Source organism: Leopardus geoffroyi, chromosome B1 (assembly GCF_018350155.1).
Source record: "Leopardus geoffroyi isolate Oge1 chromosome B1, O.geoffroyi_Oge1_pat1.0, whole genome shotgun sequence".
Taxonomy (NCBI): domain Eukaryota; kingdom Metazoa; phylum Chordata; class Mammalia; order Carnivora; family Felidae; genus Leopardus; species Leopardus geoffroyi.
Window position 1 is genome coordinate 6,380,560 of NC_059327.1, and position 27,886 is coordinate 6,408,445.

Consider the following 27,886-nt stretch of genomic DNA (forward strand, 5'->3'; position numbering starts at 1 on the left):
AGATGGGCTTGAGGTTTAACCAAGATTGCAATGCGCAGGAGGGAAAGCTGCGTATCCGAAAACCTCGTCCCCGGCGACGTTAGTCTACCTATATCCGTGTGCTGTTTACAGTATAATTTATGGAAGAAGTGGTATTCAGGCATGCCGGTGGCGATGATGAATTTGGGGTCTTTAACGCCTAAAGCAGGCAATTAGCCAAACCATTCCTCCTTTTTATTCTGGGGGGAGTTTTCCAGCCACCATTCTTGAGTCAAGGACACGTTTGCCACTTCCGTAGGATCTTGCTGTACTGATCACACCGGTTTAATTCGATGGACTACTGCCCCCTTCCCTACAAAAGCCCTGTAGTAGGAAAAGCCACAGTGGAAGAACTTACCGTCTTGAAGGGGAAGCATGGAGTTGGACCACCCAGTGAATCTACAAAGCAAGGACACCTGCAGTGATTACCTACTGTGATACTTATTTGCCAAACGAAAGCCACTGAAGCCACAAAGACATCTTGGGTTCTTCCCTACAGCTCCGCTGATTGTCATGAAATGCTTTGTTTCAGCGAAGATCATGCTCGTTTGTCCTAAGAGGCTCCCGGTCCTACCTCAGCCGCTTCCATTCACTTGTCAGTGCGTGTCTGGTTTTCTCATCACAACTGCAAATTCTGCCCTCTAGGTGTCTCCCCGCTTCAGAGACTCAGCTGCAGTACCGGAGATCACAACCTCCTGTAAACCTCTTGAACTGTCTTCCCTCGAAGCCGATACAAGGGGGCAATTCTAAAGCCTGGGTTTTCATTCCTTCAGCTTCATTTTCCCCAAAACCTCACTGACAAAAGTCCCTTTTGTCTACTACAGCCTCTCCTTTTATTCACCTCCAGTTCCCAGATCCTCCTTTTTCTGGTTTTCCTGAAAAGGCAGTATGTTGCTATTTGCACACGTTGGAAGCAGGACTGTCCTCTACTAGAAGGGGAATATAAAATTGAAATCAGGTATAGAAATTAGTGTTGGGGGTAGAGAGTGTTTATGGTTGGGGAGAGGTCATTCTGGTATTCCATACTTTCTTCATTTCATGTTTAGAAAAAAATTTTTTTTCCTTGATTCCCAGGTATTATTTGAGGGATATACATGTATCCTATATTTTGTACATTACAAAAAGAATTCAATGACTTAGAAGTTTGAAGGAGGGTATGTCTCCTGGGACAGCAGCAGTTTGAACAAGAGCCACAGTTAACGTGTCCTTCCTTGAAGCTTGGTGGTGGGGGGGGGGGGGGTGGAGATTGAAAGGAAAAGTGGGAAACATCATGGAGAAAAGGTTTATTGTCCCTGGAGGCTAGCCTTCGGTCAGAAAATAGCAGTTCCCACCCCAAATGATAGCGATGGGATGACAGATGGTGAGTGGGCATGGGGTCGTGCAGAAATCTCAGAAACTGGAGGATTGTGTATTGCTAATGTGTAAATGCCCTACCCTGCATCTGACCCTTTTGTGTTAGACTGGACAAGGCAACCACAGATTCTTTCCATGTTCAGGTGCCCACCTTTCTGCCATATGACTTTGCTACTCTCTCCGTGAAGAAGTGGAAGGTGCAGCATCCCCAGCACCAGCACATGGCACCGTACGAGGCACCAGAGTGGCAGTGTTGGCCGTGTGGGGCTCCTTATAGTTTCTGAGAGCCCTGAGCTCTCTCTCTTCTCCCAGTCCTTGGGGTGGGAGCTGCTGTGCCTTTTTGGCTTTTCCATTTCTCCCAGTTCATTTAGCCAGTTCCCCACATTAAATTCTCTTTGTTAAAATACCCAGTGTGGATTCGATAGACACTGTGTTCAAACTCTATTGGCCTTAAGACGGCTCCTAGGTTGGTTGCTGCATGGAGCTAACTTTGCTTAAGAAACCAACCCTATCTGCCTTGCTCTTAAGGGATCTCTTCCTAGGATCCACAGATGGGACAGTCTGGATTGCAGATTTGTAGAAAATCTGATTATGTGGTCACAGCAGGAGAGGACATGAAACGCCTCAAACCCAGTGGGAGAGAGTAAATGCTGAGAAATGTGCATGGTTTCCACCTTTCTCCACATCACAGAGTTGTGCTTCCACACGGTCTCCCTGTAAGTAGAGGAACCCACAGCTCTTGGTAAGTGTGTGACACGTAGAACAGAACATGAGCATGGAGAAAAGCCACCTGTGTCCTAAAGGAAGGACTGAGGGGGCGGGGGTGTGCTTTCTCTTCTTTGATCCTGTCTTCTCGAATTTTAGGTCACAAATTGCCACTATGAGCAGAGAAAGGTGTGAGAGGTCACAGAGGCCGGGCCCAAGCTCACGGGTGTGCTTTGCTGTGGGTGAATTTGGAAACACACCCCTCTGGGATCTGCAGGGCATGGCATGTGTTGGGAGCAATGGCCGTGCCCCTCTGTTCTCACACACCAGGCCGTGTCCCCCAGGGGAAGCAGGTGCAGTCTCTTATACAGTGCAGCGAGGTTCGCGGGACCTTGGGAAAGTGAGGGAAGAGTGCATGGCTTGGCCGCTGCCCTCGAGGAACCCGTAAACAGGCGATTCCATCACTGGTGTCTGTTTCTAGGGTCTAAACAAATTGCCGTGGTCTCCTACTTTCTAAGAGCCAGCAAACAAGGTGGTGGAATTCGTAGGTGCAGTTTCCACTGGACGTGTTAATAACAAACTAACATTAACTAACATCCGGGAGGAAAAAAAAGCCAGGGTTTCGCTTGGCTTCTCCGGGTGTCGTGTTGACCATGGATCCATTTTTGAGGCGCGTGCCTCACCCTGTATCATTGAGGGGAGTTTAATGCTGTCTGTACTCCCAGACATGGGCCTGAGGACAGCCTGATTCAACAGATGCTCTGGTAGATGAGGTTGTTCCTTGCCTCGAAATACAGTGAATTGATAGAAAATTTGAGATGCAATGAGGCCAACAGATCAGGAGACTGTTGCCATTGAAAAGATAGTTTGTTGTTCACCGATCCCATGAGGAAGGGTATACCACTCGGGAACATCTGGGGTGGGGAGCAGGGCCAGTCAGCGGGCAGAAGGCACAGGGGACTGTGGGCATGGGTCTTTATTGGGGTTTCCATGGGAAGGAGCAGATGAGGCAAGGGATGCAGGTTTAGGACTGGGGAGTCTGAACAACCGGCAGGCTCCCGGGCTTGGGGCCGCCCCTCCTTTTCTGGCCCCTGCCCTGGGGTCGTAGGGCAGGTGGAGAGTGGCCTGGGGTGTGAGAGCCTGATGGAGGAGGTGGTTGGGGTGTGGGATCTGGACTGGGTGGTTTGCACTAGAAAAGTCCACGGGCAATTGTTTGCCGTCCCTAGGAAATGGCCAGCTCCGGGAGGGGGGTCCCTACAGGGTGATCAAGGCCCCAGCATCAAAGCATCTGGGTAGAGAAGATGAAAATCATGGCTAATACATGCTCTAACATGCCTTCTCTTAGCCATGCTCTGCAATGCCTCTCAATCGATGCAGTTTACAATCCCGTCTGCTGACTCAGGGCCTGACCGGAGGCCAACGGAGGCCAACGGGGACGAAGTGACCGCGTCATGTCTCAGCTCAGCCCCTCGGCACTCAGCTTCCATGAGGAGAGCGTGCCAGCGGCGGCCACCGGCCGGGACGTGTGCGTCTCGGATGAGAGATGCGTGGAGCCAGCCTGCCTCCAGGGGAAGAGGCCGCATAGCCAGGTGCACACAGACCTCTGGCTCTGCTAAGACACTGAGATGTGCAGACGTTTGCTGTTGCAGCCCACGGTGATCAGTACAGTCACCTGGGATTTTTGATGTACAGGGATCTCCAGGAGCTGGTTGGGTCCCCGTTCCTCAAGAGGTGTTTAGATCTGTATGGAAGACATCGTGCCTGAATTCACCTGTCACCTTGAAGGCTCCTCCTCTTCCCAGTCGTTCAGTCTCACCTGTGAAACTTTTAGGTGTACCGTGTGTCTTCACCGTAGGAGTTTTGTTGCTATAGTTTCCCCCCAGTCTCTGCTTCATGGTTCATTCAGACACTCACGTGTCTGTTTCCTAGGTCAGTTTGTGATCCTCTCCTTAATGAAGTTCCGGACTCCAGTGCTGTGTGTCTCGTCTGCCTCTGCTCTGCATGTGCTCCCGCTTCTGTTCTTGTGCTCCTGCTAGTGTCTAATCTACCATCCTGTGTCCCCAGTCCTGATCCCTGACCTGTCACCCCACCCCCATCCTAGCCCCTGACCTGTCACCCCACCCCCGTCCTAGTCCTTCACCCCTTAGTCCCACTCTTTTTTTTTTAATCTTATTTTTTATTTTTTAAAATTTACATCCAAATTAGTCAGCATATAGTGTAACAATGATTTCAGGAGCAGATTCCTTAGTGCCCCTTACCCATTTAGCCCATCCCCCCTCCCACAACCCCTCCCATTAACCATCAGTTTGTTCTCCATATTTCTAAGTCTCTTCTGTTTTGTCTCCCTCCCTGTGTTTATATTATTTTCATTTCCCTTCCCTTATGTTCATCTCTTTTGTCTCTTAAAGTCCTCATATGAATGAAGTCATATGATTTTTGTCTTTCTCTGACTGCCCTTAGTTCCACTCTTACCCTCCTTTGCCTTGTGGCAAAAGGACTCTGATGAATTGTTCGAGGCAATTTAAACTTATGCCAAAACGTGTAATTAGGGGAAATCGTATTCAGCGGATTGGTTTTGGAAATTAGATCATGGAGAGTCGGTTATTCAGAGCTTTGGCTTTGAGGCATTGAGAAAATCCCAGCGCCCGGACGATGCTGTTGGAGGGGTAGCCCCCGTTACACTGAGTGCCGCTAGATGGCGCCCAAGAAGGCAAAGTCCTCATCCGGGCCCCTGGGTCCCTTGCAGAAGGAGAGCCTGCAGGTTTCCGCTTCCTCTGGTGAGATACAGGTCGGCCCTCAGAATTGCACGGTGAGTTCATGGGCAGAGCTGGAGACCTGCAGCTTCCTGCCTTAAAAATGTGGTGGAAGAAAGAATTGCGAATGAGGCGGTTTCCTCTGGGTGGTCAAGCAGGAGGGTTCCGATGGGGCTTTGGGGAAGCCGCTAAAGAGCAGTCGCTGGAGGCGGTCCCGGAGGCGCGGGGATGTCCAGCCTCGCTGAGTGTTTGGCTTCTGCTTCTTTCTTGGCCAGGTGGCGGCAGGGCTGTTCACTGGCAAGCGGAGGGAAAAGGGAAGGTGAGTCCCAGCTGCGTCTTACGCAATCACTCTTGCCCTCGGTTTCTCCTTTCCCTGCATCGCCACCGGCCACTCTTCTGGAAGAGCAAACGTAATGCACCCCACCCCCATCCAGGGGACCAAGTATGAGGAAGAATGGGGCCCAGGTAGGACCCCCTTCCCAGCCCTCACACACCCCACTCCTCAGGTGTAGCCTGTTCCGGGGAAGGAACGTCCAACAGGATGTGAGACTGAAGTTTGAAAATAGATGAGCCTACGCCTTAATAACCAGAGGACATTCTTTAATAACCGGAAGTTTCCCAAACGTGATGGAATGGGACTGAGACACCATTAGCGGCTTTTGGTTTGTGACCTGGTACGTTGAGATGTTTCAGTCGAACCAGTGATAGTTTGCTGGGTGAATTTTCGTAAGCATTTCATGCTTTAATTAGCATGTTGGGCATGATCTTAAAGGAAGAAGAATAAGGGTCCGGGAGGGGGTGGCGAGGGGCACAGACCATCGTCTCCTTCCCATTCCCCACCACGAATGGCTTGCGAGGTCTTTTTCACTTTCGACTCCGATGGCTCTAGCTGTGATCTTCTGAGTCTCCCCCTGCGGGAACCTTCTCTCTTCCTGCTCAGATATTCTGATTCAGCCCTGAGTCAGACTCCTTGTCACGGGTGGAGGCGCTTGAACCCACACAAGCAGAAAAACCAGCTCGATAGTGACCCAGACGGGCGAGGTGACGGAGGGCCACGTGCAGATGGCCAGCCAGGCTCCTCACCGCTGACCCCTGGACGAGATGACGTGTCTCCCTCCTCGACGCTGCGCCTCCAAGAGCAAGACAAGAGGAAACGAGATTTCTGTCGCGCTGAGTCGGCGTTCTGCACAGCTCTCTCATTGAGTCCTTGTATCAACCCTGGGGGCAAATTTCCTCAGCCAGGAAGACTCTGCAGGTATTCTGGGGGCGTGGAATGAAATATTCCTTCTCCTTTCCCTTTTTTGTTGAATGCCGAGCCACAGTCCCAAGGGACCCGTGACAGCCCGTGGGATCGGGATACAAAGTGCAGCAGCGACAGGACACGCAGAGGAGAAGGGGCTGCAGCAGCGATGACCCTCCTGGGGCCCTGCGGGTGGGGGGAGGCTTCCCTTGAAGGAACACCCCTCACTGGCTGGGAAGAACACGAGGAGGATGAACGTGAACGCGGTGCTCATCCGCTTGAGCAATGTCACGGGCACCCGGCCCTCATCCGCCTACAGATCAGCCCACAGCACCTGACCCCCAGGGAGCCGGCAGGGGAGCCCCTCCCTCCGGGGGAGCCTCTGTGATAGTGGTAGCCTGTGGTGCGAGCCTCGTGGGGGAGGGCAGGCGGACCTCTCCCCCTCCCGCTGAGCCAGGACTGACTGGAAACGGGGCCCGAATTCCAGGAGGAGGTCCCCGATTTCAGGCCAGAAGCCTTGTCAGTGCCCCAAAGAGGCAGCACAGAGCAGAGCGGCTCATGGAACACCAGCAGCCACTGAGCCTTCGCAGAGGGCAGAGCCCAGTGGGGGCGGCCAGTCAGCCAGCCAGGCCATCGTGGGGCACCTCCTGAGTCCCCTCCGGGCTGTGACTGGACGTGCCGTTCTTGACCCTGAGTGTTTGGTCGTCTTCCCCGAGATGATCAGTCAGGTGCAGTCACAGGGAGACTGAGAAGAGGCTCCAGGACACAAGGTTTATGACACTCACGGGTCCTAGAGATGGCACAGCACACCGTGCGGGGGCCCGTGGAGACACCTGCACGGCCAGGAGGCAGAATACGGAAGGGCGGGGAGGGGTTAGGCCCCTGCTTTCACTGGAGTTTCAGAGGGTAAGGCAAAGCAGGGCAGGATTCACCGTTTGGGACTGGCTTGTTTGAATGATTTCGGAAGGCTTCAGGCTGGAGGGGTAGACTCCGGTAGCCTGGGACCTTGCCCTGGGACGACACAGGCGGAAGAATGTTGCCTCCTTGGGTGCGTGGGCCGGACAGAGGAGTGCGGCTCTGGATGGGTTATTTTACACATGGCAGGATGCTCCTGGCTGGGGCTCTGCTCTCTCTAAGAGTCAGCTAGCCCTGGGAGGGGCAGTCTTCCCCACCAGGAACGTTTTTCTGTTTGTTTGTTTGTTTTGTTTTTCATTTTTTATAGATATCAAAACATAATAACGTACATATAACACATTTAAATCAGTGGACTTTGAGTATAGCAGATTGCCTTCCTTAATGTGGGTGGGCCTCATCCAATCAGGTGAAGGCCTTCCTAAACCAGACTGACCTACCCCAAGAAAGAAGGACCTCTGCCAGCAGACAGCCTTTGGACTTGAACTGAAACTCTTTTCTACATCTCCAGCCTGTTGGCTGGCCCCGTTAGATTTGGGGCTCACCAAGTGTCCACAATTGTGCGAGCCAATTCCCTGAAGGAAATCTCACTCCATGTTTATACACACATCCTGTTGGTTCTGTTTCTCTGAAGAACCCTGACCGATACAGACGCCTTTACTCTGAAGACCCCCATGTGCCTGCAGAGTTCCTGTTGTTTCCTGTTCGTTCATTTTTATCAGAGAAAAGCTTGGAGTACTGGACTATTGCAGGGGACCCCTTTTGGGGAAACCTATGACGAAATCGTGAGTGGCTAACATGTATTAGTGCCCGTCGAAGCGAGAATGCTTCTTTGGTTCGTTCCAATTCCATGACACATCTCTCTGCTGCATTTGGTGACGTGCCTTATGGGCCCATGAGCCACAGAAATCACGATGCCGCATTGCCTTCTGTATGAGACCATATGATTTTACTATCAAACGCTGAAGCAGGGGCGCCTGGGTGGCTCAGTCGGTGAAGCGTCCGACTCTTGATTTCGCCTCAGGTCATGATCTCACCGTTCATGGGATCGAGCCCCGTGTGGGCTCTGCCCTAACAGCGCAGAGCCTGCTTGCGATTCTCTGTCTCCCTCTCTCTCGGTGTCTCGAAAATAAGCAAATAAACATTTTTTCAAAAAGCCGAAGCAAAGCTAGGATGTGTTTTAGATGGTAGGTGACATCCCCCCTTTCTCTGAAGCACCTCTGTGACCAAGGTAGATGCTGACAGCTCCCGTGTGTGTCCGGGCTGGTTGACAAGATGCCCTAGTGATACGTTGCACCGTTTTCCCAGGATATGGGTTGCGGTGTCCAGCTTTGCCCAAACACTGCAGAGATAGTAAAGGCCCTCCCCAACTATTTCACGTTGACATGCCAGTCACAGTGCCCTCTGCGTTGTCACCATGGTCTCGTGAGCAGACGCACTGAGCGTAAGCTAGGTTTCTATCTACCACGGCACCCTGGAGGGCAAAAGTAATTAGGAGGTGGGAGAGATTCCTTAGAAGGGTAACTGTGCAAAACCAATCTAGTTCAGTGGACATGCCCCACTTGGAGTCAGCATGTTGACCGGCTATAAAGGACCATGACTCAGTAATCCCTGAAGGACAGCCACGGTAATAAAGCTGGGCCTGGGACTGTCGTTGAGCTCATTCAAATCAATGCTTCCTTTTCATCGACGCAAATGCCATCCTAGGGGCCAGAAATTGGTCCTTGCAACCGTTCAGAAGTAAAATGGGTTGTAGACAACCGTACACAGCCCCTTAACTCTAGAACCATCTTCCTTCAAGGATGGCTCAGCCGATATTGTTTGCATTTGAGTCTTATCAGAGGGGGGTGCTGCACCGGTGGGTGTAGTGGTGAGAAGGGTGAGGAGTGTGCATCATTCGTGGGGGGAGACGGAGGGAGAGGCGGGAAGCTTCTATGGTCCCGCTCAGGTGGGGGAGCTAGAAGCAGCAAGGGCCTCATCGCAGGAGCGCCGGGTCTAGAGGGTTCTGGCCGCTCTGTCAGCTCCAAGCCTGCAAATGTCCTGGGCACACGGGGACAGGTGAGTGCGTGTGCTCAGAGGACCTTTGGATGGAGGGGGGAAACGTGGAGTGGAGGGGTGCAGAGAGCAGATGAGAATGTCGTCAGCATCAGTCTCTTAAAATGTGCAGTCATGGGGCGCTCAGTGGGTGGCCCAGTGGGTTAAGCATCTGACTCCTGCTTTCAGCTCGGGTCATAATCTCATGGTTCGTGAGTTTGAGCCCCGCAGCAGGCTCTGTGCTGACTGAATGGAGCCTGCTTGGGATTGTCTCTCTCTTCCTCTGTCTCTGCCCTCCCCTACTCGTGCTCCCAAAATAAATAAATGAATATATTTTTTAAACGTGCAGTCAGGACTGCTACCCACATAGTTATGGAAGCCCTGGGACCACATGTCTTAGGGATGGATGGGCTGCAGGAATCCTGTTAGCTTTTCTGGTTTCTGGGGACGGTGGCATCCTCTTGCCCAGGACAGTCCCCTCCCTCTCTGTGGCTTGGTCACTTGAGCTCCTGGCAGGGCAGGCAAAATTACCACAACCTTGTAAACCAAAGAATGTGAGGTAAACCCAGCATGTGGGCTTTTTTTTCCGCCTGAGGACCTGGGTCTTGGGAAACCCAAACATCGGCTGCCCTAAGTGGGAAGGCTTCTCCGGGAATCCATCTTTGATTTAACACCCAGAGAAATGCTGCTGTGGGGGGAGGTGGGGGGAGGCTTCCGTATCTGGAAGAGGGAAGCTGACAGCAGGCCTGAGGTTTCTTTTCAAAATGGAACGTCTCTGGATTATTAGCTTTTCATGAAAGGGAGAGGCCCAGATGTCCTGGGGTCCTTGACCATGTATTGCTTGTGTGTCACAGAGAAGGCCCGGAGGAGGCTAATGTCCACAACACCGGTGAGCCTCCCCTCCCTCCGCCTTTCCGTCACAAACAAGGGCTGTTCTGCCGAAACCTGCCGCTGGTTTCATAATGTTTTTACAATGTTTGATTTTCATTTGTGCTTATAATGTATTGACGTGGAGAATGAGACTGTTGTCAGATAAGGAGACCACAGCACCATGTGCGTCGTCAAGAGTGGTAAAAAATTTATTGGAAAAAAGGGAGAGCGACCCATCTCCCTCACCAACAGGTGTCTACAGGCCGAGGGAGTGAGATGAGACGTTGTGGCCGTAAGAGATGCTCTTGGTGGCAGTGTGCGGCCAGGTGGTGTGGTTGTGGAGTGGGAGTCTGGGCACGAGAGTGGAAGTTACGGGAGGAGCTCTGTCCTCATGACAGAGGGTCTCCAGTGCTACGGTGAACCAACCCACTGCCCCAGGCCCAGGGAGGAGAGAAGGCAGCCATCCGGGCTCTGCACAGGGGCCGTTTCCCTGGCCAGGCTGCTAAGACGTTGAGTTTGGGATGACGTTGAGTTGCTTCTAGGATCAGGGAAGCTTTCCTCTGCAGCATTTCCTCCTCGTGTGTCCTGGGTCTCATTGCCCGCCTGTTGGTTTGGTGATAAAATGCTGTGGTCAGCATCTCCCATCCTTGTACTGGGCAGGCTCCGTGGCCCGGCCCAGCTCTGCTCTCCTAACCCCCTTACTTTCTCAACCTCTTCCAGAAGGAGACACAAGATTCATTTTGGTCTGAAGGAGGGATGCTTTAAAAAAAAAAAAAAAAGTCTTCTTTTATTAAAACAGCGGTTACAAAGACTTCACTTGACTTCCACATGCTTTGTCCATCGCTCCCAGGCCAGAGTCAGCGCATGCAGCACTTGGCCTTTCCACCATAGCAGGTGCCATCGATCCTGGTAAAAAGTGGGCATGGAGAAAAGTTACAGGTTCCTCCTTTCCTGGCACATATGTAGTGGTCAGACCGCTGGCCGAGACCCGTGAGAAAGGCAGCACCTGTAAGAAGGGAGAGAAAACACTTGAGACTCATGGCTTGTGGCCACAGTGACTTCAGAACATTAGGTAAAGCAGCTCTTTGCAAAGCAGTTCCACGGGTTCTCTCTTCCAAGAACTTTGCACTCCGTGTGTCTCCGGGGCTGCCCAGGAAATAAGACACCTGCAGAGCGTCCTCCGTCTGAGGTCTGTGCCAGCCGGTGATGAGCAGTAGGGTTCTGAGTAGGGTTTCCTTGAGAGCTTTGAGGTGTGCAAGGGATTCAAGTTAGTCCCCGCATAAAGTATTCTACCACGTCATAGTGTTGCCCAAATACACGCCTCATGTTTCAGGAACGCTAAAACTCCCTTCTAGCCCCATGAGCATTCCTGTCCATGCCCCCATTCCCATGCTGCCTAGTTATACCATCCTCTCCGAACGGATTCCCTGATCCATCGTCTTTCCTGTCACCAAGTCTGTGGTCCTTCCATGGCAGGTGCCCGTATGCAGAGCCCGGATGGCTGCCTTCTCTCCTCCCTGGGCCTGGGGCAGCAGGTTGGCTCACCTTAGCATCGGAAGTACAGCTGTGCTATAATGCTTTCCCTCTTTTGCCCAGTTGGAATCTATTCTGCCTTCTTCCTGGTATCCCAGAATCTCGTAATCACAAGGTCTCTAGACTAGTCTCATATTCTATCTAATAGAGAACAAAGCTACCCTACGATATCCCGGATAAGTGACCGTCAGGCCACTGTTTTGCATGCCTTCGTTGATAGGTGTCGTGAATCGAATTGTGTCCCCGCCACCAGAATGAGTATGTTGATGTCCTAACCACCCAGTGCCTCAGAATGTGACTGTATTTGGAGATAGGGCCTTTTGACAGGTAATTAATGTTAGATGAGGTCATGAAAGTAGTTCTAATCCAATACGGCAGGTGTCCTTGTAGGAAGAGGACGTTTGGATATATAAAGGGATATATACTCAAAGAGAAAAGGCCTTATGAGGACACAAGAGTAGGCGGCCATCTGTGAGCCAAGGAGAGAGGTTTCACCAAACCTGCTGACACCTTGAACTTGAACTTCTAGCCTCCAGAGCTGTGAGGGAATTCATTACCTCTTAAAGGAGCCCACACTGTGCTATTTTATTACGGCCACCACTCGAACTAACACAACAGGCCATCATGACTCTGGGGAACAGTCCATTCCGATGTCATGTGTCTCTGCTTATTGGAAAGATAGTTTTCATACCGGTTGAAATTGTCCTCTTATTTAATCCATATCCCTGTTACAGCTACCTCATCTGATCTGGAATCATGGTTGTCTGGTGACTGGGTATTTGACAATGTTTGGGGACATTGCTGGTTGTCACACCTGTGGGGGATGCAGGGCGGATGTTTAGGTATCTAGTGGGTGGAGGCCAGAAGTGCTGCCAGATACGTGCAATGCACAGAGCAGCCCTCGTAACAGAGAATTTTCAGGCCCAAAATGTCAATAGCACTACGGTTGAGAAATTGTAGCATAAACCAGTGGTTCTCCATGCTGCATACCTATGAAATCAGCTGAGATCTACTTAAAACTATTGACTTAATTGTCCCGGGATGGAGTTTATGTACTGGCATTAAAAGAAGAAATAATTCCTTAGGTGAATTTAATGTCCAGTAAAGAATGAGCATTACTGGACCATTGGTTTTCAAATTTTAGAGCTAACAGGAAAGAATTACCTTGTCAAGATTGGGAGCAGACAGGAAGGAAAGCCAGGACAACATATTGTATTAACATAAAAAATTAAAAGTAGTATGAACCTTACAACTTGAATATTTAGTTGAAATAGAAAAATTAGAAATATTTTTCTGTTCATATAGAAAAATGGAATACTAGTTTGAACAAACTTGAAAATTGAGTTGAAATAGAAAAGTCTTTTTTTCTTGAGATAGAAAGGTTCTTAGAAAAATATAACTTACTGAAATAAATGGGAATTAGAAAATATGAATAGTTTCATAGCTATCAAAGCTGTTGGGTCCATGAATGAGACTCTAGGCCAAAATGGCTTCATTCGCAAATTCTACCAAACAACAAATAAGAATAACATCTACACGACGCACTGTTTTTCAGAATCACAAAACAGAACATTTGCCATTCCTGTTGTGATGTCAACGTGATCTTAATGCCACTGTCTATAAAGGTCAAGAATTCAGGGAAAGGAAAGGAAAACTATGGTTCAATCTCCCTGATCAGTAGAGAGGCAAAGATCCTCTGTAAAGTATCAGCAAACAGGATAAAACCAGCCTCAGTTTATTTCACAAATTCCAGCTTTCATTTAACATTTGAAGATCAGTCAGTGCCTATTAACAATTAAAGGAGAAAATCATATAATCACCCCAACAGATGCAGAAAGCGTTGGAAAAATTCAACATTGATTTATGATAAAAATTTTTAACAGATAACCCTGGAGGGAACTTCCCGAATCTCATTAAGAGTATCTGCAGAAGTCTACAACGAGCAGTACTCTTAACGGTCAAACATTGAAAACTTTTCATGTGAGATGGCCAACAAGGCCAGCATAGTCACTGTCGTCAGCTGCATTGAATGTTGTTGTACTTGAGGTACTTGCCAGGGGACTAACAGAAGAGAAAACAAAAACAAATGGTATAAAGGTTGGGAAAAAAATAAAATTGTCACCATTTGCAGGCATTCTGATTATAGGTAGATAGTCCAAAAGGAATTAACAAGTGTAACTAGTTTGCTTTATATGATATCAATACATACAAAAAAAAAAAAATCAACTTTACTTCTGTGTATTAGCAACCAACAAATTAAATGAAATTAAAATAAATCACTATATTGAAATATCAGGTGCGTAGTTGTAAATCTAAGAAAATGCAGTACTTCTGTATATAAAAAATGTAATATTAAAAAAATGCAATATTTTTTTGATAAGTTAAAGAAGAACAGAAGAAGTGGAAATTCTATGTTTAAGCACTGGAAGATTAATTATTTTTCACAGGTTAATTCCCCCAAATTAATCTGCAGATTTTTTTTAAATGTTTATTTACTACTTTGAGAGACAGAGACAGAGCGCTAGCAGGGGAGGGGCAGAGAGAGAGGGAGACACAGAATCTGAAGCAGGCTCCAGGCTCTGAGCTGTCAGCACAGAGCCCGACGCGGGGCTGAAACTCGCAAGCTGCGAGATCATGACTGAGCCGAAGTCAGATGTTTAACCGACTGAACCACCCAAGTGCCCCTAATCAGCAGATTTAACTCAATATCATGAAAATCCCAAGAGATTCTTTCAGTGAAACTTGACAAACTTACTCAAATTCATGTGGAAATTCAGAGGGACCAAGAATAGCCAAATCACTCTTGGAGAAGGTAGGAGGACTTGCTTTACTGGATTTCAAGACTAATTATAGACCCACTGTAATTAGACTGTGTGCTGGTAACACAAGGATAAACACAAATGGAACAGAATGCAGGGCATAGAGAGGGACCCATGCATATACGGAGGATTGACGTAGACCAACAGTGGCTCGGGAGAACAGTGCGGGGGACATGGTCTCCTTAGAGGTGGTTCCAGGACAATTGGATATTCATACTGAAAAAAAAAAAAAACCAAAAAAAAAACAAAACAAAAAACACAACTTTGCCCTTAACTCACACATTAAAACAATTGCCAGATGGGAGCACTTGGGTGGCTCACTTGGTTAAGTATCCGACTCTTGATTTCAGCTCAGGTCCTGATCTCCCAGTAGTGAGACAGGGAGCCCCGTGGGCTCTGAGCCGGGTGTAGAGCCTGCTTGGGATTCTCTCTCCCTCCTTCTGCCCCTCCCCAATTTGTGCATGCATGCACATGCATGCTTTCTCTCTCTCTCTCTCTAAAAAAATCAGAATATTAAAAAGATATGGGGCGCCTGGGTGGCGCAGTCGGTTAAGCGTCCGACTTCAGCCAGGTCACGATCTCGCGGTCCGTGAGTTCGAGCCCCCCGTCGGGCTCTGGGCTGATGGCTCAGAGCCTGGAGCCTGTTTCCGATTCTGTGTCTCCCTCTCTCTCTGCCCCTCCCCCGTTCATGCTCTGTCTCTCTCTGTCCCAAAAATAAATAAACGTTGAAAAAAAAAAAAGAATATTAAAAAGATAAAAACCACTGACAGATGGATTAGAAGTCTAAATGAAAAAGGAAAAATAATGAGCCTTCAGAAAACAATGCTGTAGACTTTATTCATGTTTTGGGGGTAAAGAAAGACTTATTTTTTTCCTTTTTAAATTTTTTATTTTGAGAGAGAGTGAGCATGAGCAGGGGAAGGGCAGAGAGAAAGGGAGAGAGAGAGAATCACAAGGAGGCTCCACACTCAGCACTGAGCCAACGCAGGGCTCAATCCCACGACCCTGGGTTCGTGACCTGAGCCGAAATCAAGAGTCAGGTGCTGAACTGACTGAGCCACCCAGAAACCCCAAGAAAGATTTCTTTTTTTTTTTTTTTTAAAGTTTTTTTTTTTTTTTCAACGTTTATTCATTCTTGGGACAGAGAGAGACAGAGCATGAACGGGGGAGGGGCAGAGAGAGAGGGAGACACAGAATCGGAAACAGGCTCCAGGCTCTGAGCCATCAGCCCAGAGCCCGACACAGGGCTCGAACTCACGGACCGCGAGATCGTGACCTGGCTGAAGTCGGACGCTCAACCGACTGCGCCACCCAGGCGCCCCAAGAAAGATTTCTTAAGATACAAAAAGCATTGGGGCGTCTGGGTGGCGCAGTCGGTTGAGCGTCCGACTTCAGCTCAGGTCATGATCTCGCAGTCTGTGGGTTTGAGCCCCGCGTCGGGCTCTGTGCTGACAGCTCAGAGCCTGGAGCCTGCTTTAGATTCTGTCTCCCTCTCTCTCTGCCCCTCCCCTGCTCATGCTGTGTCTCTCTCTCTCTGTCAAAAATAAGTAAAAATAAAAAAAAAAAAGATACGAAAAGCATTAACCATAAAGGACAAGATATGACACATTTAGCCACATTGTGATAATGATATAAACTTCTGTGTAAGGAAAGTTTCCATTAGGAGACAAGTCAAAGCACAAGAGAGCAGTAGAGATTTGTAATGCTTACAGCTGACAAAGGGCTCCCATGCAGAATGTACAAAGAACTGCTACAAATCACTAAGAAAGGACAGGTAATCTGTAGGAAACATAGACACATAGTTTCACATATCACAAAAGATATCCACATGGCTATAACTGTATACAAAAGTGGTCAACTTGTTATTTATTGGGAAAATGCAAATTAAAACTCCGAGCTGCCACTACAGTCAGCAGACTGTTATAATTTAAAAATGATTGTTGGCGTGGATACGGAGCAGTGGGAACTGTCATTCCCTGGAGAGCAGTGTGGCATCTATCACGTCAAATATGTGTACATCCTGTTTTTTTGGAAGGTGCGCTTTTTTTTAAATTTATTTTGAGAGAGAGAGAAAGAGTGTGCATGGGTGCAAGCAGGGGAGAGGCAAAGAGAGAGGGAGAGGGAGAATTCCAAGCAGGCTCCTTGCTCTCAGCACAGAGCCCAACGTGGGGTTCGATCCCACGAACCGTGAGATTATAACCTGAGCCGAAATCAAGAGGCAGATGCTTAACCAACTGAGCCCCCCGGGCGCCCCTGTGCATATCCTATGACACACAATGTCCCCTATCTCTTGGCATCTCGCCCATTGAAAGGCAGGCAGCACCCAAGCTGTATTATTCAGCACGAGTGTTGACAAGGTAAAAGCGTAAGAAATAAAGGAAGTCATTGCCATAAAAGTCAAGCAATGATTACCGTTGGGGGAAGGCGCAAAGGGTGGGTGACCGGGAAGGCTGGAGGGGTATTTCTTGGGCGCCGGCCAAGCCCCGCTTCTTGACTAAAACCCTCGGTACAGGCTGCTTGTGTATAATAGTTCATTAGGTTGTACTTCATGCTTTTGCACTTTTCTGGATGCATGTCCTATTTGGCAGGGAAAAAAGGAAGAGCTGCTTCTGAAGAGGTCTCTGCATACTCCCAGAGCTGCTCACGTCCTGCTCCACACGCAGCCGCCAGTGCCCTCTCCTGTCCCCGCGCTGGTCCCCCTCCCTGCCCCCGTGAGCTCCGCAGATAACTCAGCCTGCTCTTTCCTCCCCTTCCCCAAGGGCACCAACTCTTCCCTGAACTTGGTGCTCATTCCCACCTGGGTCCTCACGGAGCGGCCTGAGGAATGCAACCCAGCACACCCCATGGCAGCCCGCTGGAGCGCCCGGAACCAGAGGAATGTGGAAGAGGGACAACCCCCTTCCAGGTAAGAATGAGGGGTGAGAAGGAGAGAAAGCGGGTTTGTGCCGGCTTCTGTGCTTGAGGCAGAAATGGGGACTCATTCAGATGTGCACACGTTTCAGCCAGTTACAGCTGGATTGTCCCTAATCCCACCTAAATGCAACGGCAACTAGTCAGGGGGGTAATAACAGGCAGGAGACTAACTAGGAAATATGTGCCCACGCATGGGCCAGGCACGGAAGAAAACAAGAGGGAGGAAGGAACGGTCGGGGCAGCGAGCACCGGAGAGGCTGAAGTTTGAGAGTCATCAGAAAATAAATCTGCATCAAGCAGGAACCCCAACTTTCCACGCTGCCGACAGGCAATATAACCTGTGCAGGTGACAGGCTGATGGTTCAAGGGAGAGTAGGCGGGACGGATCATAAAGGAGATAAACGCAGAAGGGGATCTTTAGACCTTGCATAGAAGAGCCATGAAAATAACATTTCCTGAAGAGCCTTTCAGGGAATGGGAGACAGAGAGGGGAGAGAATCCGAGCACGGGAGTGCGGCTGTCAGGCTGCTGAGAACGGAGCTCGCTCTGTGCCCTTCTGCTCTGAAGCAAGGGCACAAAGGTTGCCTTTGTGTTCATTAGAGCCCCAGGTGAGGCTTTGGAACACCGTTGGAAGGCAAAACTGTTGAATAAATAACTATACAATTCTTGGGCTAAAGAACCACCGGGCGGAGGCGAGAGCAAATCGCCAACATGATAAGCGTTTCAGAAAAGACGAGGCCCACCTTCGCCATGCGCCAGGATCCGCGCCCCCGTCTCGGGCTGGCACCACACTGTGGAATGTGCAGGAAAAGGCCAGGCTTGAAGAAAGTCAGGAGCCAGGACACCACCTACGTGACCGATCAGCCTGAGCTGCTTGAGGAGCAAACATACGTACGGATACACGGAGCTAAAGAATGCAGTCTGGATTTTCGCAACACCGACGGCAGAGCCCCGTGCCTACGGGGAGGCATACAGGGACGTGGTGGTAGGGAGTGAGCGAGACTGGGAGATCGGCTGATGGGAGCCCTCTGGGCCTCAGCAAGTCAGCTTTGGGCCTTCCCCGGTTAGGACAAGGTGGTTGGGTGGGGGTCGTGTCAGGGGGAGGCCTGCCCACGAGCAGGTGGGGCACTGAAAGGGAGGCTGCTTGTCGGCGTAGGAGTCTGGTGCTGTTCAGGGGCTAGAAAGGGTCAGACTTCACTCGCAAGGTATCTGGGGACAAAATCAAATACACAAGCCACTCCTGCAAAACAAATAACAAAACTCCAGACTGAACTAGAGCATAACTGCAGACCAGAGACTGTCGTCTTCAGACAAGTAGCTCATGACCTCCCTGCTCGCCAACTCCCACTTTGGAAATCGGCAAAGCCTCTTATAAGTGTGTGAGAAGTTTTAACTCAATTCCTGTCTAGATTATTCTTTTTTTTAATTTTTTATTTTTTTCATTTTAGACAGAGAGGATGTGAGCAGGGGAGAGAGGCAGAGGGAGAGAGAGGGAGAGAGGGAGAGGGGGAGAGGCGGGGTGGAGGGGAGAGAGAGAGACAGAACCTTACACAAGTTCCATGTTCACAACAGAACCCAGCATAGGGCTCAATCTCAAGACTCTGGGATCATGACCTGAGCTGAAATCAAGCGTTGGATGTTCAACCAACTGAGCAACCTATGAGCCCTCTGTCTAGATTATTCTTAAGATCGATCCTTGTGGGGTGCCTGGGTGGCTCAGTCGGTTGAGCGTCCGACTTCAGCCAGGTCACGATCTCGCGGTCCGTGAGTTCGAGCCCCGCGTCGGGCTCTGTGCTGACAGCTCAGAGCCTGGAGCCTGCTTCCGATTCTGTGTCTCCCTCTCTCTCTGCCCCTCCCCTGCTCATGCTCTGTCTCTCTGTGTCTCAAAAATAAATAAAACGTTAAAATAAAAAAAAAAAAACTTTGAAAAGATCGATCCTTGTGCCTGGTGATGCATCCAGAGAGGTCTTTGGGAAGCCTGTGGAAAGAGTATGGGGTTTGGAGGCACAACTGAAGTCAAATACTTGCTATTTTCTGGCTGGGACATGTGGTGAGATGATATTCATAGAACTGCTTTTCTCCAGCTGTGAAGAGCCACGTGTGACATTCTGTGAGGACAGCTCAGTTTCCCGTGCGGCACTGACCAGGTGGCTTCTGCAAAGCCTGGTTTGGAGGCCGCAGGGCCCTTATGTCTGAGGCGCTGGGGAGCGTGTTTTTCCGGATAGGACCCAGAGGCCATAGCACGCACATTCCTGGTGGCTGTCGCCAGAGGTCAGACAGGTGGAAGGAATTCAGGCAAGCAGGTTGGGGTGGGGATCACAGAGTGCGATGCTCAGGTGTGGGCAAGGCAGGGCAGAGACCGAGGGTCATGGAATGAGGGAGCTGGGAGTCATTTTGCCTAAACCATCATTTTCAAGATGGTGAAAACCGAGGCCCAGACCTGCGGGAGTGCCAGCCGTGTCTCAGAGGGACAGGAAGGAGGGGTATCGAGGAGTGGCCCGTGACTCTGTCCGGGGGCTTGGTTAGTGTTGCTATAGTAACGGGCTGACCACCTGGGACAAAGGCGCAGCTAGGAGAGAAGGTCCTGTCTGCATCTCTGTGTTTGTGCGGCTGTCCCCTGACCAACGTCCACACTGTGAACACAGCCTCTGAAGAAGCCATTTCTGATTCCTTCACTGTCTCGGCTGAAAAGTCTCTGGGGCTCGTCCACACCCAGGTGGTTTCCTGCCATGGAAGGCCTCACTCAATGAGGCCCCAGAGCCTCTTGTCCCCGTGACTCCTCTCTGTGCTGACACCCTGGGCCCCGAGGGCGGGCAGTGCCGATGGCCTGGGTTGTAGTCCTCCCTCGGCCTGTCTCCAGCCCTGTGTGAGTCTGGCTAAGCCATGTATCCACAAAACGAGGATAATGATTCTTCCTTCCCCACAGGGGCCTGGGCGAAGCACTAAGTTAACAGACAGCTTTGGGGTTTCTGTTTCTCTTCCTCTGTGGGCCTTCCCACCTGATTTCCTTTCTGTCCAGCTTGTCCTTAGTCCCTTTCACCTGCCCTTTCACCTTTTACCAGTGTATTTCCCTCAGGACTGCGGACCCGGACATGCACGGCAGCCAGGTGAGATGCTAGATGTCGGTGCAGTGATCTGAGGGGAGGCGATAGGGAGTAGTAGGGTCTGTGGTGATGTGGACACAAGTGTCCATCTGGGACAGCAGCCACCACGGCTGCAGCTCCCTGGTGCTATGTGGGAATGTGGCCTCATTCTGTGTGTGTGTTTTTAGAGTTTATTTATATACATATTTATATATATATAGAGAGAGCAAGCATGAGTGGGGAAGGGCAGAGAGAGAGAGAGAATGCCAAGCAGGCTCTGCACTGTCAGCTCAGAACCCCACTCGGGGCTTGAACTCACGAACTGTGAGATCATGACCTGAGTCAAAGTCGGATGCTTAACTGACTGAGCCACTCAGGCGCCCCTCATTTTTTGTGTGTGTTTTTTTTTAAATTTTTTTTTTTAACGTTTATTTATTTTTGAGACAGAGAGAGACCGAGCATGAAGGGGGGAGGGGCAGAGAGAGAAGGAGACACAGAATGGGAAGCAGGCTCCAGGCTCTGAGCCATCAGCCTAGAGCCTGACGCGGGGCTCGAACTCACAAACCGCGAGATCGTGACCTGGCTGAAGTCGGACGCTTAACCGACTGCGCCACCCAGGCGCCCCAATTTTTTGTGTGTTTTTTTTTTTTTTTTTTAATTTTTTTTTCAACGTTTATTTATTTTTGGGACAGAGAGAGACAGAGCATGAACGGGGGAGGGGCAGAGAGAGAGGGAGACACAGAATCGGAAACAGGCTCCAGGCTCTGAGCCATCAGCCCAGAGCCCGACGCGGGGCTCGAACTCACGGACCGCGAGATCGTGACCTGGCTGAAGTCGGACGCTTAACCGACTGCGCCACCCAGGCGCCCCCTTTTGTGTGTTTTTAAGAGAAGATAAAAGTCTGAATTTTATGCAACACATCCTGCGTTTTTAATGTCTAGAAGGAAGTTTTATATATATATATATATATATATATATATATATATATTTTTTTTTTTTTTTTTTTTTTTTTTTTTAAATACCGTGAACACCAAAGTGACCTCCATCTTTTCTTCCCATCTCTGCTTCCTCAAGAAAGCCTGCCTGGCCCCTCAAGACCAGGTCAGCTCCCACTGTGACGTGTTCTGTTACCACCCTGTACTTAATGGCATTTCACAACACGATGGTAATCAGACAATTAATTATAAAATTGGGTTTCTTGTCATGCTCTGCTTCTACGATGTAAGGCCATGACATCGAGGGCTGTGTTTTCCGGGACAATGCTGGCACACAGTAGCTGTTAACTAAATAGTCACTGAATTGGTGAGCAGACAGCCTCAGACTCCCCTGATTTCTGTACCCCTTGGCTGGGTTCTCGTCCAGCTGATCAGGGACCCGAGTTGCCTTGACATTTTGACATCATTCTGTGCTCCCAGGAATAAGACATAAGATTTGTAGAAGATAAGAGGAAGAAATGATTTTTTTTTTTTCTGATAGAGATTAAAAACTGCTAAAAGAGGGGCGCCTGGGTGGCTCAGTTGGTTAAGCGTCTGACTTCAGCTCAGGTCACGATCTCGCGGTCCGTGAGTTCCAGCCCTGCGTCGGGCTCTGTGCTGATGGCTCAGAGCCTGGAGCCTGTTTCCGATTCTGTGTCTCCCTCTCTCTCTGCCCCTCCCCCGTTCATGCTCTGTCTCTCTCTGTCCCAAAAATAAATAAACGTTAAAAAAAAAAAGAAAAAAAAACTGCTAAAAGAGACTGTCAAGTCATGGTTTCCTGCAGTGACTCCACAACTGTCATTCGCCTCGGGGCACGTGGGCCTCGGTTTCCCCCCGTGTGACTAGATGAACCTACCGGCTTTCCCAGAAAAGGGAGTGAACCGATCCCACGTGAGGGCTCAGGGTGAGTCACTGTGTGAGGCTGGGACCCGAGCAGCACGTTCCAGGAGCTCCACTGAGCAACCTTCAGACAGTAAACTTAGTCCCGTCCCCATACTGAGAATCCATTTCCTGGCAGGGCTGTGCAGACGGGCTTTACGTGCTGTCGGGAGGGCAGCACGGGGTAGATCCCCCGGGGAGAGTCTGAGTGAATCCTGCAGACGCTAAGTGTTCAATCCTGTTCGCCACCATTTGTCTAACTGCTAGGTCCGGTTGTTCCTGCACATCCTTGGAAACACTTTTATATTCTGTGCTTTGAATGACATGCTTAAATCGTATTGAGAGGTGACGGACTGATTGATAACTCTTCGGGTTAACCTAGTGGCTTCCCAACTTTTCTGAGTTGGCACTGAACCACAGTAAGCGACTTCGCACGGCCACCGAGAACAAACACACACATTCACACACCCGCGGGAGTAAGAGGACGGCGAAACGGCACGGATGCGCGCTGTGTGGCGTGCACTAGTATTTTCTGTTCTTTTGAAAAAATGTGGTGGCAACTCATTCAGTTGATTTCCCCACCCCTCCGATAGATCCCGGCTGGAAACACTCAAAGTCTGCCTTAGAATATTTTGGACCCAGTTTTCAGATGGGGGACTGAGTCACGTTTGGAGAAGCCACGTCTATGTGATGCCCTGCAGAGAAGCACAATCTGGTCTTTGAGAGAATTCCGGAGCTTTGGTGCTCTAAGGGCCACCTGCAGTGGCCCACTCATTTTGCAGATGGGGAAACTGAGGCCCAGCATGCATGGGTTGCTCAAGGCCACTCAGTGAGGGAGTGGCGGGGCCAGGATCAAACATGTCCCCCAGTTGGCTGCACTGCCTCCTCTTACAGCAGGTGCACTGCTGTTTTGACCCGGAGGAACTGGCAGCTTCTGGCCGTGGCATCTGGGAGGCCCTACCCAGTGACCGGGGTGAGCCGGGGTGGCAGCCTGCCACTCCCTCAGCTGGAGAGGGAGCTGGCCCCTCAGTGCGGGGAGCCATGTTGCTGGTGGAGTGGGTGGTCCCCTTCCACACGGCAGACTTCCTAGATGTCCAAGGCAAACACGGGGCTGGGAGATGCTGCAGCTCCCCGAGACCGGCCCCACATCCCTGCCAAGCACCGACAGCAAAGAGCCCCCCGCCCCCAAGCCACAGTCATTGGGGGAGATCTGAGTCTGTCACTCCCGGGGGTGGCCCCCAGCCCCAGGCTCAGCAGGCCTGCCCGTTGCCACCTGCCCAAGCCGGCCGCTCAACCTTGGGGATACTTTTCCGTCCCTCCATCCCCTGGGACACAAGGGCAGCTGTCCTCCGAACTCAGCCCCTGCTTCCTGGCCCAGGGCGAGGGTGTCCCAAAGCTCACCTGGGGCCAGGCGGGAGAGGAGGCACAGCGCCAGCAGCAGGAAGCAGAGAGCCTTCATGGCGGCCGGCGGGTTGGGCCCGGATGCCTGGCCAAGGAGGCTCCTCGGAGGCCGAGCTGACAGAGGCTTCCAGAGGCGGGAGTGTCTGTATTTATAGGGCAGAGGGTTGCATAATCACATGGGCGATCTGAAGGCTGGTGTCGCAATCCACAGAGTGAACTTCTAATAAATAACCCCTGGTGCCATTTGCCCCGAGTAGGCTGCGAGTCACGTGGACCCACTTTTCTCCATCTAGCTGCGACCGGATTCAGCCTTCAGCCTGGAAACCTGGGGTTGGCTCCTCCGGCCAGTTCTGTTTGGTTTTGAGGCTGGACAATGCTGATGGGGTTCCCGGAGAAGGCAGCTCAGGCTAGCGGCCCCACTGGAGCGGCTCCCAGGGCCCGAACAAGCGGCCTCAGGGGACACTAAGTCACCAGCCGGGGCGAGTGTATGTAGCCGAGCTGTGTTCCCTGTCAGACGGCCCCAGACATCACCCTCTTCCCTGATCAAAGCCGAGCTGGTTGCTTTTCATTTAGCCTACGGGGGTGGACTTTCCGACAGGCCAAGGCTGCTTTCTCAATTCTCTGCTTCTGCTGTGAGCGTTCTCCTCAAGTAACCAATGTCAGTCTCCCTTCTCCCTTCCCTCCCCTCCCCTCCCCTCCCCTTGTGTTTCTCAAATCTTTTGTAATCTATGGGCCTCTTCTATCATTGAAACAGTATATTTTTATCAAGACTTTATTTTTTTTTTTAGAGCAGATGTAGGTATACAGCCAAATTTAGGAGAAGGCACAGAGATTTCCCGTATACTCTCTGACCGCTCCCCACAACCTCCCCCCATCAGCATCCTCCACCAGAGGGAACATCTGTTAAAATTGATGAGCTTAAATCTATCATTATCGCCCCAGGTCCATAGCATTAACGTTCACTGTGGGTGTCATACATTCTGTGGGCTTGGACACACGTATTCACCACTACAGTGTCATGCAGAGCAGTCTCTCTGCCCTAAATGTCCTCCGTGCCCCATCTATTCATCCCTCCCTCCCCCCTCTCCCCTCTGGCAACCACTGATCTCTTTCCTGGCTCCGTAGTTTTGCCTTTTCCAGAATGTCACAGAGGTGGAAGCAGACAGTCTAGTCTTTTCCGATTGGCCTCTTTCACTTGTGATAGGCATTTAAGGTTCCTCCGTGTCTTCTCATGGCTTCATAGAGCATGTCTTTTCCGCGCTGAATAATATCCCATTGTCTGGATGAACCACGGTTTCCTTATCCGTTCACTTACTGGAGGACACCTTGATGGCTTCCAAGCTTTGGCAGTTAGGCACAAAACTGCTGTAAACATCCGGGTCAGGTTTTCGTGTGGGGATAAGTCCTCACATCCTTTGTGTGCGTATCAAGGAGTGCAGTTGCCGGGTCACATGGTAAGAGCATGTTTAATGTGTGAGAAGTTGCCAAACTGTCTTCCAAAGGGGCTGCACACTTTGCATCCCCACCGGCAGTGAGCGAGAGTTCGTGTTTCTCCACGTCGTCCCCAGCATTTGGTGTTCTCGGCGCTTCCAGATTCTGGCCGTTCTCACAGGTGTGCAGTGGGGTGTCTTGTTTTGGTTGGCATTGCCCTGATGACAGACGATGTGGAGCGTCTTGTCAAGTCCAGCCTTTCCTTTTTCCAACTGGACATATGTTGCCCGGAAGTGCTCGCCCACGGCTTCCGAGGAAGTGGTGTGGCAGCTTGGGGTCAGAAGGCCTGGTTTCCAGACTGGGCCGAGTCTTCCTGAGCTGCAAGGATTGGAAACCCAGTCTTTCAGCTGTCACACTGGGGGTGTTGTGTCAGCAAATATCGAAGGCTCTCTCGAGTTCTCATCAATTGTAAAGATTTTTTACATGTTTTATTTATTAGGAGTTTTCATAATTCTATAAGCAGCTTTCCTAATGGTCAAAGCTTTTCCTCTTGGTCAACGTTCTTATCTGGGCAACACAATCAGCTTTGGCTGTTTAAGCAAGAGACGAGTTTCTTCTTCTTTTTTTAATGTTTGTTTATTTTTGAGGGAGAGGGGAAGGGCAGAGAGAGAGAGAGAGGGAGACAGAATCCCAAGCAGGCTCCAGGCTCTGAGCTGTCAGCACCGAACCCAAAGCGGGACTCGAAGTCACAAACTGTGAGATCATGACCTAAGCCGAAGTCGGATGCTCAACCGACTGAGCCACCCAGGCACCCCTAAATAAGAGAGGAGTTTCTTGGGGCGCCTGGGTGGCGCAGTCGGTTAAGCGTCCGACTTCAGCCAGGTCACGATCTCGCGGTCCGTGAGTTTGAGCCCCGCATCAGGCTCTGGGCTGATGGCTCAGAGCCTGGAGTCTGTTTCCGATTCTGTGTCTCCCTCTCTCTCTGACCCTCCCCCGTTCATGCTCTGTCTCTCTCTGTCCCAAAAATAAATAAACGTTGAAAAAAAAAATTTAAAAAAAAAATAAAAAAAAAAGAGAGGAGTTTCTTAAGAGGATATTGGGTAGGTCACAGGATCGTCGATGGGGGGTCCTGGAGAACCAGCCTACAGCTCAGCTTCCAGAACACTGTCCAGACTGTGCTGCACAACCGGTCAATGAGGGCCCTGTGCTGTGGCCACTGTGCATGAGACACCAGGAACTGGCCTTCACTGTGGCTGCCACCTCAGAGCACAGTCTGTACCTAAGCACGACCTTCCAGATACTTCCACGGCAGCCCTGCCAGAGAGAAGGACAGAGAGATACATGCACGCACCGACTGTCAGAGACAGAGACTGAGAGAGACAGAGAAATTAAGAGAGAGAAAAGGAGGGGAGAAACCATGACAGAGAGTTAACATAAAGAGGTAAATACAAAGGTCAGAAAGAGACAGAGACAAAAAGAGAAGAGAGAAACAGAGAGGCACACAGAAACGGAAGGACGGGCAGATGAGGGTTTGGCGCAGGAGCCCCCTTCCCTGCCCTTCTCATCCTGAGCCCCACCCTTGGTCCCAGTGTCCCAGCTGCCCTGGGTCCGGGACGGAGAGCCTCGCTCACAGGGCCAGCCGCAAGGGAGTCTGGGAAAGCAAGATCGTCACACACTCAGCACCTGCCGAGGGGCGTTTTTGCCTCCTATGAAGCTCTGAAGTTAGAGCTCCCTAAACACTCAGACGGGCCAAGGTGTTGGGTGAATAAAAACATACAAGTGTTCGTTACACTCAAGTTTATTGATTGTTTCATTGGCTGAGTCAGGTGCATGAACCCAGTTCCCATGATGCACCAGGCGATGTTCAGGGGGTTGGGGCACAGGGAGGAACAGGTTTTGTGGAGGCTTGCTGCATAAGCCCAGCTGGGAAGACAGGGGAGCAGACAGATGGTGTGACAACCCCGGAGAGGTACTCCGCTGGGGATGCGCTTCAGGCGTGGGATGGGCCAGGACAGCGCTCGAGGTGTGCGGACGCGTATTTCGGTTTTTAAACGTAGCACTGAACAGTTTGGGGTTTCTCCTTAGCGAGAGGGAGGCTTTGGAAGATTTGAATCTCTGGAAATGAGTGGAGGAGCTGGCATTCTAGAAACAGCCTGAGGGAAGTGTGGGAGACGGGTGGAGGAGGGCAGGACTGGACTTGGGAAGACGAGAGGCTGGTGGCGGAATTGAGGTCTTCGCTGAGGCCGTGAAGAGGAACGGACAGAAACTTAGATAACAGGTGACGTCGTATCCCGAGCCGGAGTAAGCAGGAGGTGCAGCTGCTTCGGGGAAAGGGTGGTTGAATAAATGTTGGAGTGTGAGGCTTTCCAGGAGGCATGAGCAAACGTAGTGACTGGGAAATGTCAAGAATATTAGTAAGGTGGGGGAGAAATGATGTGGAGGAGGCAGGACAGCCTCTAAAATGTGTGATATTGAGGCCACAGGGGATGCTCGGAGCTGGATTGTGTAGGCGGTCTCGGGAGGACAAGGCCCAGGGTTCCCAGGCCAGGGGATGTGGGAGCCGGGGTGTCCATACCCCGGCTCCCTCACCCAGGGGTTCAAGGGAGCAATTTCCCAGGCATTCACGGAGGTGAGTAGGCTGTGGTGCCTTGTGGCAAAGAGGCGGGTATGGGGTTTTGGAAGGCGGGTGATTTGCGTGGAAATGGTAAAGGTGGCCGTGGTAGTGAATGAAACCTGTAGGGAAAGAAGGCTTTTAACAAATCCCGGAGAAGACTGACATTTAAGGGAGTATGAAAGAAAACCATGAGAGAGGGGGTGGAGGTCAGGGGAGGGATCCTTTCAGAGGAGGGAGGGGGCCGCCTAATGCAGCAAACTTCATAGGAGAAAAAAGCATCACAGGGCGTCCACTGGGTTTGCCGTCCAGCGAGGCTGTGAGAGCAAGCCCCAGACTTGCTCTAGGGGGCTGCAG

At 50.7% G+C, this 27,886-nt stretch overlaps 2 protein-coding genes and 2 long non-coding RNA genes across 4 annotated transcripts in view; 3 read left to right on the plus strand and 1 right to left on the minus strand.

Moving 5' to 3' along the window:
* The first annotated feature begins 76 nt into the window (after positions 1 to 76).
* LOC123584270 lies at positions 77 to 3,590 on the plus strand. The gene is made up of 3 exons (XR_006705290.1): positions 77 to 2,113; positions 2,236 to 2,429; positions 3,422 to 3,590. It is a non-coding gene; the product is annotated as an uncharacterized LOC123584270 (long non-coding RNA).
* Positions 3,591 to 4,445: 855 nt separating this feature from the next.
* Positions 4,446 to 27,886, plus strand: part of LOC123584273 — an 80,222-nt gene continuing 56,781 nt past the window's right edge. Inside the window, 2 exon segments of the mRNA XM_045451986.1 lie at positions 4,446 to 4,885; positions 16,997 to 17,142. Coding sequence (XP_045307942.1) covers positions 4,772 to 4,885; positions 16,997 to 17,142 — 260 coding nt within the window. The 5' untranslated portion in view covers positions 4,446 to 4,771.
* Positions 5,227 to 7,588, plus strand: LOC123584287. The gene is made up of 2 exons (XR_006705299.1): positions 5,227 to 5,491; positions 5,770 to 7,588. It is a non-coding gene; the product is annotated as an uncharacterized LOC123584287 (long non-coding RNA).
* Positions 10,077 to 23,625, minus strand: DEFB1 (defensin beta 1). Its single transcript, XM_045451996.1, has 2 exons — positions 23,488 to 23,625; positions 10,077 to 10,891 (listed from the first exon to the last, which is right to left on the minus strand). Exons 1-2 carry the CDS (start codon positions 23,543 to 23,545, stop codon positions 10,743 to 10,745), a joined length of 207 nt encoding a protein of 68 aa, XP_045307952.1. The 5' UTR covers positions 23,546 to 23,625; the 3' UTR covers positions 10,077 to 10,742.

Excerpts from the sequence above, each read along its gene's own strand:
- DEFB1 (XM_045451996.1), bottom strand. The coding sequence starts at position 23,545 with ATGAAGGCTCTCTGCTTCCTGCTGCTGGCGCTGTGCCTCCTCTCCCGC. Across the intron at positions 10,892-23,487 it reads CCTCTCCCGCCTGGCCCCAG|GTGCTGCCTTTCTCACGGGT; the intron begins GTGAGCTTTGGG and ends CCCTTCTTACAG.